At 57.0% G+C, this 14071-nt stretch overlaps 1 protein-coding gene across 1 annotated transcript in view; it reads left to right on the plus strand.

The window, feature by feature from the left end:
- SNX29 (sorting nexin 29) overlaps nt 1-13871 on the plus strand; it is a 528280-nt gene extending 514409 nt beyond the window's left edge. Inside the window, exon 21 of the mRNA XM_072835835.1 lies at nt 9096-13871. Within this exon, the coding sequence (XP_072691936.1) occupies nt 9096-9225 (130 nt within the window). The 3' untranslated portion in view covers nt 9226-13871. The remainder of the gene's footprint in view (nt 1-9095) is intronic.
- The last annotated feature ends 200 nt before the right edge of the window (nt 13872-14071 follow it).

A 14071-nucleotide genomic window follows, 5' to 3' on the forward strand; every position in this document is an offset into this window, starting at 1 on the left:
GCCGCAGTACTGGGACTCCACAACAAACAGGAATTTCACCTGAGCACAGCTGGAGGCCCTCTCGAAGGATCCTGAGAAAATACCAGTGGCTCTCCTGAGTCCTGAGGTGGGATCTGCATCCAGCCGGGCTGCATGCACCCTCTGCGGCTTGAACGGCTGGGCGTCTGGGAAGGCACCCTGTTCCCTGCCCCGTCCTTAGGGTCTTCCATACTCACCCCTGCTCCGGCTCCCCCCGACCCTGCCCCCGGCTCTTGTCACGGAGTTCCCTTGATTGAAGCCCTGCTCAGGGGCGCACCCACTGCCTCTCTGTAAGTCCCAGAGGTCGGGGCGGGGGGGTGTCCGTCTGTCCCGCTCAGCCCTGGGTGCCAGCGGTCTGGCTCCTGCATCCCACGGCCCCTCCTGACTGCAGGGCCCCGCTGTGTTGTCTGGTCGGGGGTTGTGGTCAGACTGCGTGCTCAGGACCAGGCCCTGCTCCTCCCTCGCAGCCCCCAGTGCCCACAGCTCCTCGTCTCAGGCCTCGGGCCCGCGTTTGAAGCCGAGGTGGTGAGCATATAGCAAACGGTGGGACTTTCAGCCCCAAGATTTAAGCAGTGGCCTGTTTGAGTCTTAAGGGTCAGGAACTGTGGGGTTCTCAAGAACTGCAAGAACCATCCATTGGTCACGTGTGAGGGCAGAAGTCCTAGGCCCCAGATCTAACCGGGGAGGGGGGGGCAGGAAGCCGAGGAAGAGCCAGGAGGTCACCTCCCACAAATCCTCAGAGCGGGCACTCCCCAAGAGAAACCATCACGATGGTAGCGGAGGGGGCTGCACATTGGGGCCGGGTCCTTTGGGTCCCCCTTCGTGGGGTCCTGAGCCTGCCAGCGTGCCCCCAAGCCAGTTCACAGGCGGTGTAGCCCAGTGCGCCTGGACTGACAGCCGCTGGCAGCCCATGAGGCCCTCACTGTTGGGGTAGGAGGCCTCCCCCAACCCACACCCTGGAGGACACCACATGCTAGGAGCACAGCCCTTTCCCGTGGTTTGCACACCATGGAGGTGGAACGCACCCCCCCCCCCCCCCGCATGCACAGACCTCCCCCAGGAGCCGGGTCCTGGAGGACAGCGGCCCCAGCCTCGGTAGACAACAGCTGAGTCCTATCCTTGTGCCAGGGGCCACCCCGGCCTCAGGCACCACCCATGCGAAGCCACCCTCCAAGCTACGGAAGGCAGCTCCCAGCAAATGGAATATTGACCGGCTCTCTACACCTAGTTTATAAGCAAAATGAAAAGTACATCTCTCCCCGTGGCCATTTTTCACTGATGAGTGACTGACACCATCAAATTGATGTCACCCACCTGCTGGGGACTGGGATGCCGCAAGAGTGCACCCCAGAGGCTTATTAAAAAGAACAGCCACCCCTGGGGCTTCTGGCAGGTGATGCTTACACAGACCTGGATTCCTCTGGCCCCGACGAGCGCCAGCAGGAGGGAGGAGGGGTTTCTGAAGTCCCAACTGACAGGGACTGAAGACCCGAGGATAAGGTACGCAGGGGATGCCGGGCTGTGTCCTGGGTGAGCAGCCGTGCTCAGGGTGCTGCTGCCCCCCTGCCTGCTGGCTGGGAGCCCAGGCTCCCGCTGAGCAGAGAGCCAGGTACGAGGCGTCGGTCACAGGGCTGATGCCCCCAAGCCGTGAGTCCCTGGAGCCCAGGAAGTCCACATCTCACGCACGGTGGGAGGGAGGCCTCTGCTTCCCTCCAGCCCTTGCTTCCTGCTGCCTCGTTAAAACTCCAAGGCCAGCCCCATGTGGACTCCGCGATGGCACCACCAGGACCAGGATAAGACTCTCTTACAACTTGGGAACCGTGTTCTCAGAGGACGTGTGAGCCACACTGGAAGTGACCAAAGCCAAGGTGGGCAGCAGGGCAAGGATGCTTACCGAGCACCCAGGATGGTGCCACGCTCCGCCACACGGACCTGCCAGAGAAGACCCTGCAACGTCCTTTCTCGGTTCTTTGAGCTCGTGCCTTTTAAGTAGCCCTAAGCCAGGGCTCACCCTGTAAAGCGTGTGCACGCGTCCTCACGTTAGTGTACGTTCACCACAGCAGACAGGAACCCCGCGTCCCCCCTGACCCCGGCGACCCCACACTTGCTATTTCTCCAGATTACCTGGTTTCAGACCTTCGCATGAACAAAGTTACAGAACGTGGGGACTTTGGAGCCTGGAATCTTTCCGCCAGCTCGGTGTTTGCAAGGTTTACCCCCTCTGTGGCACGTGGCGTCCCCTCTCCCGGGGGTTTCCGCTGGCCTGACTGTTAAGTAGCCTGTGCCAGACAGGGCCAAGGACAGATTCCTCGGTGTTCTGTGATGTGGGAGTTACAAAGACCCCAAAACTGGCCAAACCTACCTGCTTTCAGGTCAGGGAGAACCAAAGCCAGCGTGGAAGAGTAAACCGTGTTGTAGGGGGTGGCCCGTGGGAAAGGATTATTTTCAGAGATCTGCTTGTATAGAAGGCACATGGCCTCAGGTTCCCCTCCCTGGTGAGACAGTTACTTTGCTTCTGGTACAGGAAGGGTGTCTTTCTCACGGGGGTTTTAAATTTTCTGCTTTTAAGGAGAAGGAAGGTCACAGTCCTTTCCTGGGGTTTGCCGCTTTCCAGCTGCCTCTCACCCCGTGTGACCAGTAGGCACAGCGGTGTCTCAGGGGGGCGGGTTCCGCCTCCGGGACTGGAACCCGGGCTTCAGCACTTCCACAGTGACTGCCCCGCCTCAGTTGTATAGACAGACCACGTTACCCATTCAGCTCGTAGACATCTGGGGTGCCGATGCTTTCTGCCCATTACAACTAACGCAGCTTTCTTTTGACATCCAAGTTTCTGTGCTGGAGGCGTTTTCATTTTCCTTAGGTGTGTGTCTGGAACTGTCGGGTCCTACGGTCCCTACATTTTGTCATTTGAGGAACTGTCCGACTGTCTTTCAAAGCATCAGCATTTCCCCCCAGCAGGGTGGTCGGGTTCTGGTTTCTCCACGTCCCCCCAACATTTGTTATACTCTAGATTAGCCATCTGGGGGGGGGTGATCTTTATGGCTTCGAGGTGCATTTCCCCCTCGCTAATGATGCTGAGCATCTTTCCACATGGTTGCTGGTCATTTGTATGTTGTTCTCTGAGAAATGTCTGTTCAGATTCTTGACCTTTTAAATTCAGTTGTCTTTTTACTGTGATCCATCTTACAGGGGAGGACTGGGAGTCCCGGGTGCCTCAGTGACCTGTACAGGTAGCCCGGCTGGTAAACGATAGAATTGAAGATTTCTGTTCCCAGGGCCCCTGCCCTTTCTACCCAGAGAAGGGGACAAGGTCATAGTCTCCTTGGAGACTCAGAGTAGAGATGCCCATTCATGCTGAAGTAGATCTAGAAAGACAGTTTTTCTCAGCCAAGTTTATTGAAACTTGCCCTTTTTATTGCATCGTTCTAGGAGCTCTGACAAAAAAGCATGGAGTCCTAGAGCAACCACCACCAAGACACAGAAGAGCAATCTCCCCCCCCTCCCCAGCATCCCCTGGAACCCCAGGACCTGTCCCTAGAGTTGTCCTTTTCCAGAATGTCCTATGAAAGGCATCTGGGTATAGCCTTTGAGACCGGCTTCTTTCTTGTAGTGTAAGGCCTAGGAGATTATCTGACATGCCAAGAACATGCATTTTGAAGAAAAGAACATTCACCTAGGATTTGGGGGTGCAAACAAAAACCTCTGGCAACATAGGGGAAAACTTAAAAAAAAAGTTTTAATATGCCTTGAATCTATTTTACAGGTATTGTCTTATAGGTTAAAGTAACCTAAAAATAGAGGTAAAGAAAAATCTTGTTTCATAGCGGAGCTATGCAGCAAGGAGGGAAATGGGGAAGGTATAAATGGGGAGGAAGATGGAATCTGGGAAACATTGCTGCATATTCTAATCACAGCTCTGGGCAGGGCAACCCCGGGCCTCTGTGACTGTAACCACCTCTGATAAAGATGCTGTGACTTCAAGGATCCTCCCCCTTCACCACTGAGCCTGGGGACCAGAGACGCTGCACGGTCATATAGACCCGTGGCCAAGTCTGTGTGCGGTCTGCAGCCAGGCCCCGAGCACATTCTCCACGTAAGAAAGAGGGAAGACCTCCCCTTGCCTCAGCACCTTTATCTGCATGATTGTTCATGTCGAGGCCAGTGCCCAGAGAGGGTAGCTGGGCTGTTCATGCATTACGTCCTTAGTTGAGGTCAGCAACCTGCTAGGGCTGGTGATGTTAGCCGTCCGTGGTCCGTGATGGGGAAAGCACTGCCCAGATCCAGAAGAGGCTTGTCTTTTTGAAAAGCCAAGCCTTCACTCACCACTGGCTGGAGATCCGCAGACAGCAGGTTAGTGCAGCTCCAGGACAGCAAGAGCTCTGCCACCTCGCAGCCTGCCAGGCCCCCCTCTCCCCGTGACACCCTGCCTCTCTGGGCAGCTTGGGGCACGGAGTTTGTCCCCTTCTTGGAGACTCTCCCGCTGTTCTTCTCTTCCTCGTATGTCCCTGGGCCTCACTCCTCCCCCAGGACCCTCCCCAGCTCACCCCCCACCCCCACCCCCCACCCCCACCCCCACCCAGCATGGTATATGGCATCGGTTCAGTCGGTTACCACACTCCCACCCCCCTGGTCTGAGCAACCTCAAGGTAGAAACCAAGTCTTACCTTCATTTCCCCAGAAGCCCGCAAGGTTGCGGCCCTTCCGAGGGAGAGAGACAGTGATGATCTCCCAGAGGCTGGGCCCTTGGTCTACAGTGGCTAGGCCTTTGGCCCTGGTTCCCTGATATCGGGAGGCTGAACCACCACCTCAAGTAGAGTCTACAGGGCCCTGCCACGTCCTTGTCCTCAGGGCGCCTGAGACACAAGACTGCCCTCCGCTGTGTCGAGACCAGCCAGCTTATGGTCTGCCATCCAAGAGGCTGATCTTTCCAGAAACGCAAGGATGGTCACATGAGAGAAGGTTCCCTCCCCTGCTTCCCAGCCCCTTCCCTCCAGGTTGGACAGAGAGGGAGTGGAGGATGGGAGGTGGTGAAGTCACTACAGTTCTGTCATTTGCAAAATCCTCTACCCTGGAATGGCCTGTGCACAGCCTCGGGGCACCAGTGACCTTGACCCCAGTGCTCTCAGGGGAAGGACCCAGGGAGGGGGCAGCGCTCCTGCTCCAACACGCTACCCCTTCTCTGCTCCCAGGTGACACGTACCCAGTGTCTCACACCTTCCGCTACTGTTCATTTGTATTAGACACAGACAAAAATTACACGGCGGTGAGAACGTGAGATCTACGCGGTTACGTCTTAGGCATATGTGACCTTCTTGGAGACGACAGGGAGACTGTCGTAAGGCAGGGCTCTCAAAGCGATTCATGTGTAACTGCAGCTTCGTGCCTGCTGACTCGTAACTCCTCGCTTTAATAACCAGAGTTCCACTCTGGATTCTAGGGTTTTGATGATGTTAGACGTGGCCTGTAGGTGGAATCTCATGGAATTTTAGCTTCTGTGGACTCGCTGTCTTAGCATAATCTGCTCCAGGTTCATCCACGGGGTCACATAGGCCAGAATTTCCTTGAAGGCTAAGATTCCATTGCGTGTACACACCACGTTTCCTCTCTCCATTCGCCCATCCCCGGACTCGTGGCTTGTTGCCGTGGCCTGGCTGTTGTAAATCATGCTGCAGTGAACATGTGGCTGCAGGTACCTTTTCAGGATCCTCGTTTCAGTTCTTTCGGGTAAACACCCAGAGGTGGGACGGCTGCATCGTACAGTTCTCTGTGGTTGGTTGAGGAAGCTCCGTACTGTGTCCCACTGCAGCTGTAGCATTTTGCACTCCCACCAACAGCGTACAAGGCTTCCAAGCTCAAACTTCCTCCCCAAAAGGTGTCTTTTGAGAATCACCATCCCGGCCAGTTTGAGGGGAGACTCACTGTGGTTTGGATTTGTGTTTTCCCAATTGAAGAGTGGTCTAAGGACTGCAGCAGACATTTCTCCAAAGACAATATGCAGATGGCCAGTGCTGGGTAAACAGTACTTCCTTGGGGTGTGTGGCCTTACACATGCCTGGGACTGGCAGCTCTTTATCCAGCTGCCTCAGCATCTACCCAGTCATTATTACAGCTTCCTGCTCCCCCCGAACCTTCTACAGACGTCACACACGCCATAGGCCACCTTTGGCTCCCTGACACCCCCACTCTCCTGTGTCCAGTGATGGGACCCAGGGAGTTACTGCAACAGGTTCTACTCCTCTTACCCGGCACTGCAGCCAGCTTCACGGTCGCTGGGGGCTGGGGCCTTGAGGACAGAGCTGTCCCACCCCATGCACCAGCTGCTTTTACCATCAGGCCCTCAGCCCCAGCAGTGACGCTCCGAGTCCCCAAGCCTCATGTCTGTGACTTCTCCATCCATGCGGCAAGTCCTGCCTTCCAGGAGGTGAAGCCGCCGTCAGGGCCTGCCAGGCTCCAAGCCAACACTTCCCAGCACAGAGCCCTTCACACGGGAAACCACGTGATACTCTCCTCTTCCTCTTCCCCAGCTCTTCCTCCTCTGGGAAGCCCTCTAACCACTGTGTTGGCCCAGTCTGGTGCCCTGCTCAGAACACCCTGGGTTTACCTGTCAAGGCCTCTACTGCCCATCCCCACTGAGACTGTGGGCCCCTCTCTGCCAACATAGCTCACATGGTCCAAGTGGCCATCTGTCCCCAGAACTCTCAAAACAGCCCCGCTTTTCCTCTGGCCTGGAAGCCAAGGCTCAAGGAGAACAAGGCACTTGCCTGGAATGCAGCTGGTGGGTGACTTCACGTGGGGGTAACTCCCCATTCCTCACCGCGGCATCGTGAGGGCCACATGCTTGTCACCTCCGTGTGACAAGGCTCAGGGTGGCAGGACTGTGCCCTGATTCAGAGCCCCTGCCCTACTACCACAGCTCCGCTGCCTCCTCCGCAGTAGGGGCCCTTTGGGAGAAACACAAGGTCCCGACTGACTTGGACTCTGCCTCCCAGCAGCCAGTTCCCTTGGGGCCACCAGGCTGTGGCAGGACTCACACCCACCTTGCAGGTACCTCTGGGTCCTCAACAGGGAAGGGGGGCAGTGGGTTTCAAGTGACATTTATACTCAAGCCCTCCTGCACAGCATGAGCTAAGAGGCCTTCCAGTATCTTCCGCCCATCCTGTCACGGGCCTTCAGGGTCCGGAGGCTTCTGGTAACTTGGCTAGTTTCCAGAGAAGAGGACAACAGGCTGGCCTACGGCCAGCTGTCATCCTGAGGGAGGCCCGTGTGGGAGCAGCTGGCCGGGCTCCAGGCACATGAAGCAAAGCCCCCCCCCCCAACTGCAGAGGCAGAAAGCAGTCCCTAGAGGAATTCGGCATTTTGTCATTGAACTGCCATCCCGAACCCCAAACAAGGGGCATCTCACCGTGCCCCACGGCCACGCCTCAGAAGCGGCATGAGATCGGATCCTTGTAAGCAGAGCCTCTGCGGAGCCACGGGAAGGATGGGGGGCATTTCACAGCACCCCCGAGGACCCCTGGAGCTAGGCTCCTCCGGAGGGGGCTTGGAGGATTCTGATCTGCCACTACTCCCTACGGAGCCCCAGTGCTCGTCGGTAGGTGGGCTGTCCTCCCTCGCAGGATCTGGGGGCCCCACATCAGCAAGGCAGCAGGACAGGCACACTCGAGACCTGATGAGGAGTTCGGTCTCCGCTTGGGTTTCCAAAAGCGTTTTGTACCACGAGGTATCTACTGGAGAAGGTACTTATTTCTCACCTCTCCTGCCAGCCGTAGAGCCCACCGTTATTCCAATACCAAGTCTTGTTGGTTCCACTAAGGTCCGAGTCTTACCACACACAGGGGCCCCAAGAATGTCCACGCCCGTGTCTCCGACATAGGGCAGCGGCTCTGCAGCTGTGGTTAGAGACTCGAAAAGGCAGATGGCGCAGGTGGGCCCAGTGTGACCACAGACGGCCTTGTAAGAGGGACATGGGGACCGTGATGAGGAAGGCAGGGAAACATTCTCCACGGGAGCCTCCAGAAGGAACTAGGAGCCCCACCAACAGGCTCCTTGGACCCATTTTGGACTTACGGCCTCTGCAACCATAAGACAGTACATTTTGCATTAAAGCCATGAGGTCTGGGGTCATTTGTTACGAGAACCACAGAGAGTTAAGAGCTCACCACCTCTGCATGCACGGCCACAGCCCGGACCCCGGCAGCCCCTCTCCACACGCAGGCAGGGGTCACTTCACAGGGTGGCCGGGCCATGGCCTCGCTCCTGCCCTCCTGGAGGTGGCGGCCTCAGGCTTCTGCCCAGGGATGCGCCGGCTGCCCTTGTAGCCTGTGACTAACGACATCCCCGGAGGCCCAGAGTCTCCCCCAGGCCTGGGAGAACCCGTCTTGATCACTGCTCTGGCTCCAGTGGCTCCAACGAGGCTCAGCCCACATGGTGCTCCAGAAAGTCCTAGCACGAAGGGACCCGCCGCTCCATCCTGCAGGGTCACACGCCGTTTTATCTCGGGTTCCCCCGTTCGGCCTCCCCGTGGGTCAGTGCCACCTCCACCACGGCTGGAGCGCTCCCACGGTCCCATCGTGTAGACCGTTTAAAACCGAGATGGGGAAGCCCCTTGGTCGGACCGGGGAGTGGTTTTGCTGTTCTTGGCTCTTTTATACGAGGAACGTCCTTATAATTAGACGTTGGCCTACGTCCTGGTTATTCTCGTAGGACGAATTCCACAAGAAGTTCCCCCGTTTTTGCTACACCTCTTTTGACTTCAAATGCCATGTTCTCCAAGGCACTTTGATCTTCCAGCAAGGGCACATTTCAGTGGCACCGGGGGAAGGAAGGGAAGGAAGCCATGACCAGCACCTTACCTTACAGCCTGAAAATCGAGTCCAGGACGAACAGCCCCAAAGCTAGCTGGGACGCGCAGCTGTGCTTGGGCACGTCGGAAGACAGATGAGTTGCCTAACTGGGTTCCCCCCTTGTCCTCGCCAGTCAGACCTGGGTCACAGATGCCCCCCAAGACCACTGCTGCCATTCCCACAGCCCGCGGGACACCCTGACTTAATCAGATTCTCCCCTGCTCTGTCTTACAGTGACATTACCCCTCCTGGAGAACCACTGACCAAGAACAGCCGCCCCAAAGTGGCTTCCCGCTTCCCCAAGCTGTCCCGAGGTCACCCCAGAGAGACACGCAACGTGGAGCCCCAGAGCGGCGACCTCTGACCTCAGCCGAACCCCAGACTTGGGCCCTCTGTGCTGCGCCAGCTGCCTCTGCCTAGCCCCTCCGCGTCTGACCTGGCCACCGCAGCTGGCCCCTCCGCCCTGGAGTGACCACCACGTCCACCTGGCGATCCCCCGGAGAGCACACCTTCCCCAGCAGTCCTTGACGCTGATTAAACTGGTCAGTCTCAGAGGGCAAGGAGGCTCCTCGCCGGACAGACTCGGACGCACGGGCACCCTCCCGGGGTCGGCCCGTTCCCTCCCTCCAGCTCAGGGGCCAGCAGGAGGGTGGGCGCCCCGTGGAGCTCGGAGCCCCTGGGTGGAGATGCACAACTGAGGTTGGTCAGCAGCCGCCTCTTGACTCCTTCCCCCGTGGGAATCAGGATGACTGTTACCCTTCTTCTTCTTTTCATGTAACTGCCTGCTTAACCTATGGACGCGTGCGGTTAGAGCGGGGAGGTCCTGTGCCTCCCCGTTTTACTCTCTACCAGTGGCCCGAAGATGCCCTGGTTGTAGAAATCGTGGCCGGCGGCAGCTCACGTGGCCTCCTCGAGGGAGACAGCCCCGTGACCTTCTCGTGAAGGAGCCACGAGTGACGCTGAACTGGGGTGCTTAGAGCACTGCCCCCGACCTCCCCAGGTGGGCTCTGGAGGGGCCAGCCCGCAGTGGCAGCCTGGTGACCCCAGGTTGGAGAGCCCTGGGTTGTCCAGAACTCTGGGGCCTGACCTCACAAGCCACGAGGTCTCGAGGTCGTGGGAGAGGCTTGGGGCCCTCGGTGCAGCCCCCCGTGAGCTTGGAACAGATCACGGTCCTTGCTGACAGATGTGTCCCTGCACTCCGTGCCGCCACCCCAACCCACACAGCCCTGCCCAGCCCCTGCCCCGGTGCTGCCCGGCAGCTGGCTCCGTAGATGGCAGCATCCCGGAGCATGTGCTCAGCCGCAGAGTGCAACCGGGAACTCGGGTTCCAGGGAAGGACTGAGCAGCCCCGTGGGTGCAACAGCAGCCTGAGGCAGGTGGAGAGGGCGAGGCATGCATGGACACTCCCCAGAACAGTTTCAGCTCCCACCCGGGACCGAGGAAACCTCTGGAAAGCCTCACCTGAAAGGTTTCTGCTGTGCATCCCCAGCGGCCAGAAGGAACCAGAAAGGATTCAGGGCAGTCACAGGAAGCTGAGGTGACGTTGGGACCAGAGGCCACGTGAGCAGGATGAACCCGCTGTCCTCTGTGGGCCGAGGCAGGAGGGGACTGTCGTCAGCCGGTGGGTCGAGGGGACCTGAGACACCGTGTCCCTGAAAGGCAATACAGGGTCGCTTCCTCACTCGCCAAGGTCCCCACTGCACCTGCGTTTCCTCTGAGCTCCGGGTCCCATGGGGCCGGTTGGTCCCCTCCCAGGCTGCGGGAGCACAGTTGTCCTGGACAGAGCCAACCCTGAAGGCTCGAGCTGCCCCGAGTCCTGCTTCCTGAGGGTGGTTTACTGCTCCCCGCGACGCCAGCTGGGAGACTGCCCCTGCACTGCCTGTCCCCTGTGTTCCCCTTGGAGACAGAGGGGAGCCTCTGTGGCTCACGTCCCCTGGGGCTGAGGGTTCTGCTCAACCAGCCTGTTTGAGCACTGGACCCACAACACCCTGAGTGTGAATCTAGCTTCACCTTCTCCAAAATCCCCACCAGGAACCTTCGACATTCTACGGAGGTTAAAAAAAAAAAAAAAAAAAAAAAAAGTGCCCAGAGTAAGGGACAGATGCTAAGCCTTGAGAAATAATGACACACTCAGCCTGTATTTACAAAAGGAGAAACTGCCTATTTTTTAAAGCTTAATTGTTCATGGAAAACTTGCCCTGCTCTCCTGAAATCAGACGGAAGAGCATGTTCCTGGGACCACACGTGAACCATCCGGGCTGCTTGCTCTGTGCACTCCCTTCTCGTGATGTGGTGGGAATCTTAGAACCACGTTCAGCACACGGGCCACCTCCCCAATTTCAGCTCAGATATGCATGTGACACACACATGACACTAACTCCTTAAAGCCTTAACTCTGGAGTCATAGAATGTTCTGCGGTGGTACACCCATCCAGCTGCTCAGATACCACCGCTCCCTAGTGTGGTGGGATGGACACAGCAGGGGAAGAACCAGACCCAGGTCCAGCCGGGTGCAGACTACGATCTGATGCACAAAATGCCCTCCCCCAGCCCCCCCCACGCCGTGTCGTCTGCTGCCCTTCCATCTGACCCAGTTCAGAGGGCTGGCTGGCCCCTGCCCTGCACACCACCCACTCAGCCCCATGACCCGTCAGAGGGAAAGACAGTGCTACGGAGAGAACCCGCAGACGTTGCTCCTGTCTCCTGGATCCAGGAAGAGGACCCATTGGTGCCTCCAAAGTTAGCACCTGCGGGGCCCACCCGGGATAGCACATCACATCCCCCGGCAGGCACCTGGCAGTCACCTGTAGCACCAAGAGCCACCACCTCCAGGGCTTTCTGGCTACAAAGGGATCACCTGGTTGTCAAGACAAAACCATCTTCTGAGTCGTCCCTAGCAAGAGAGGGAGGGACACGGATGAGGTCTGCGGGCACACGCTCTGCTCCACAGCGACGCCCCTGAGCTCCCGGCTGACCGCTCCGTTGTCAGCAGTAGCAGGGTGTGGGTCGTGCCTTTGAAAACCAGAGGCAATCACAGCTGTTGACATTCGCAGCCGAGCACAGCTGCAGCTCCTGCCCAGCGGCCACCGTCAGGGGAGGCCTCAGGGTCAGGACCAGGAACAGAGAGGTCCCAGCCAGCCCCGCGGATCAGAAGCTGCCCTTACTTCCCAGCCCCCAGAACCGGGTCTCTGGCTGGAACACACTAGTTTCCTCTTTTTCTCAGCTCCACAGGGGACCATTCACTCACCTGAGGCCCCAGGCACAAGGCTCTGGGCCCCAATCGCCCCCCAGCTGCCCGCTTTCAGCCAGGGTACCGGCCAGGCCTGGTCCTCCGGGGTCCCAGCAGGCTCCCTCCCCATCAATCTCCTCATGCCTCAGCCCAGCTCCCTCGTATCGGCACCAGAACCCATCCCCCGTGGGGCACTCCACTCCCGAGGGGCCCTCTTACAGCCTGCAGCTGCCAGTGGAAGACCCGGCAAGGCCCCGCCTGCCCAGAAACAGCAGACCGGCCAGCAGGCAGCCCCGGAAGGGGAGCACCTCCACCTCAGTTTCAACCCCAAAGGCAATAATCGTCTTGACCTTTCCCCAGTGCTTGACTCAGGACCACGCCACACATTGGGCTCTGCCCCCAGCTGGGGACGCGGTAGACAGAGGGTGCTTCCGGCAGGCAGGCATCTGCTCGTGAGCAGGGTCTTGGACAACGATCATTTTTCAAAATATTTTGCATTGTTTCATTAAAGCTAACATTAAATATTTGCTGTTGGGTTTGGCTTCTGTGCTAATTTCGCACAATTGTAGCACTGTATATTTTATCTAACGTTTATGTGCCAAAAAGTTCGTCTTCATGTTTCTGTAATACGTGGTTTTGATTAGGTTTCTAAAATAAAATTTCAGCTACTGGATCAGCAGGGATGAGGGTAGAGGTGCGCTCAGACCCCACCAGCTCTGGGCTCCTCCTGCCGCTGCCCAGATGCACCTGCCCCCCAGCCAGGAAGCACTGTGGTGTACGGGCCTGCTTGTGACACTCTTGGGCAAGGAGCCTCTACTCTTGCAGCAAAATCTTCACAACACGTCGCATGGGCTTCTTTATGTACCTAATGAGTTTCTTTAGGAGAAAACAAAAATCTGATTTCTCTAAAGGATGGCTGAGCCTATGGCACGGATGAGCACCTCATTGGTAGAAAATGCCGAGTTCACTAGTGTTTGGAGGTCCAGGGGTTCTGTTCTTATGGGCACATGAATGCTTCTCCATCACGACCGGAAAACCACTAGCTGACCTGCCCCCCTCAGAGCCTGATCAGGTCTAGCTTCCTGCCTTCCCAAACTGCAGGCAGAGAGGCCACCCGTTCACCTTTAGAGGTTCTTCCCACCATCAATAGACAACCATGGAGGGGAAAGGCGCTTGCAAAAAATTGGGACGGAGGCCACGGAAGGATATTTGCACCCAGGATCGCCGAGAGGAACCTGGACAACATGCATTTCCGAGGGAGGGGGGAGTGGAGCTCGTTAGGATGTTTTCTTTTCTAGGATTCAGCCTAGAAAGAATGTCTACGTCTGCAGCCTCAGCTTCACCATCGCTGGCATCGTTTGGTAGAGATCACTTTGCTCACCTTAGCAGGTACGGACTTCCTGGAGGAGGGAGACTTGTGAATGCAGGAGCAGGGGGCCCAGCGGGGAGGCCGTCTATCCCGAAGGGTCTCCCACCGCTGACCGGGTCCCTGTGAGCCCTCTGCTGGGAGGAATATGGCCACATATTGGGAGTCGAGTCCACTGTCTGGATGCACGTGGGGCCTAACAGTCTGCAGATTTGCTCCGAAACGTGTAGTATTATGTTAACTACCCTCTTATGTTAAGGTTTACACAATAGGATTTTTAAACAAATGTGTTTAATTTTCTAAAATCTCTTGTATTAAACTTTTCTTTTGGAATAAGCTGTGGTAATTTTGTTACAATCTGGTTCAGATACACCTCTTTACAATGAAAATAAAAACGGTCACATTTTATAAATTAGACCGTCCATTGAAGGTCTGTTTCTTTGAGTTCTCTTTCAGCAATGGGGGGATTTGCTAAACTTTCAATATACACATTTTAAAGATTTCCAGAAAGCTCATCCACCATTTCATAGGAGAACCTAGGAAACAGCATTCACTTAGACCAACCTGTTTTTATTTGAGCTTAAGTGGAGCAGAAATCCCACTGTGAGCTGTTAG

This window comes from Canis lupus, chromosome 8 (assembly GCF_048164855.1).
Source record: "Canis lupus baileyi chromosome 8, mCanLup2.hap1, whole genome shotgun sequence".
Classification (NCBI taxonomy): domain Eukaryota; kingdom Metazoa; phylum Chordata; class Mammalia; order Carnivora; family Canidae; genus Canis; species Canis lupus.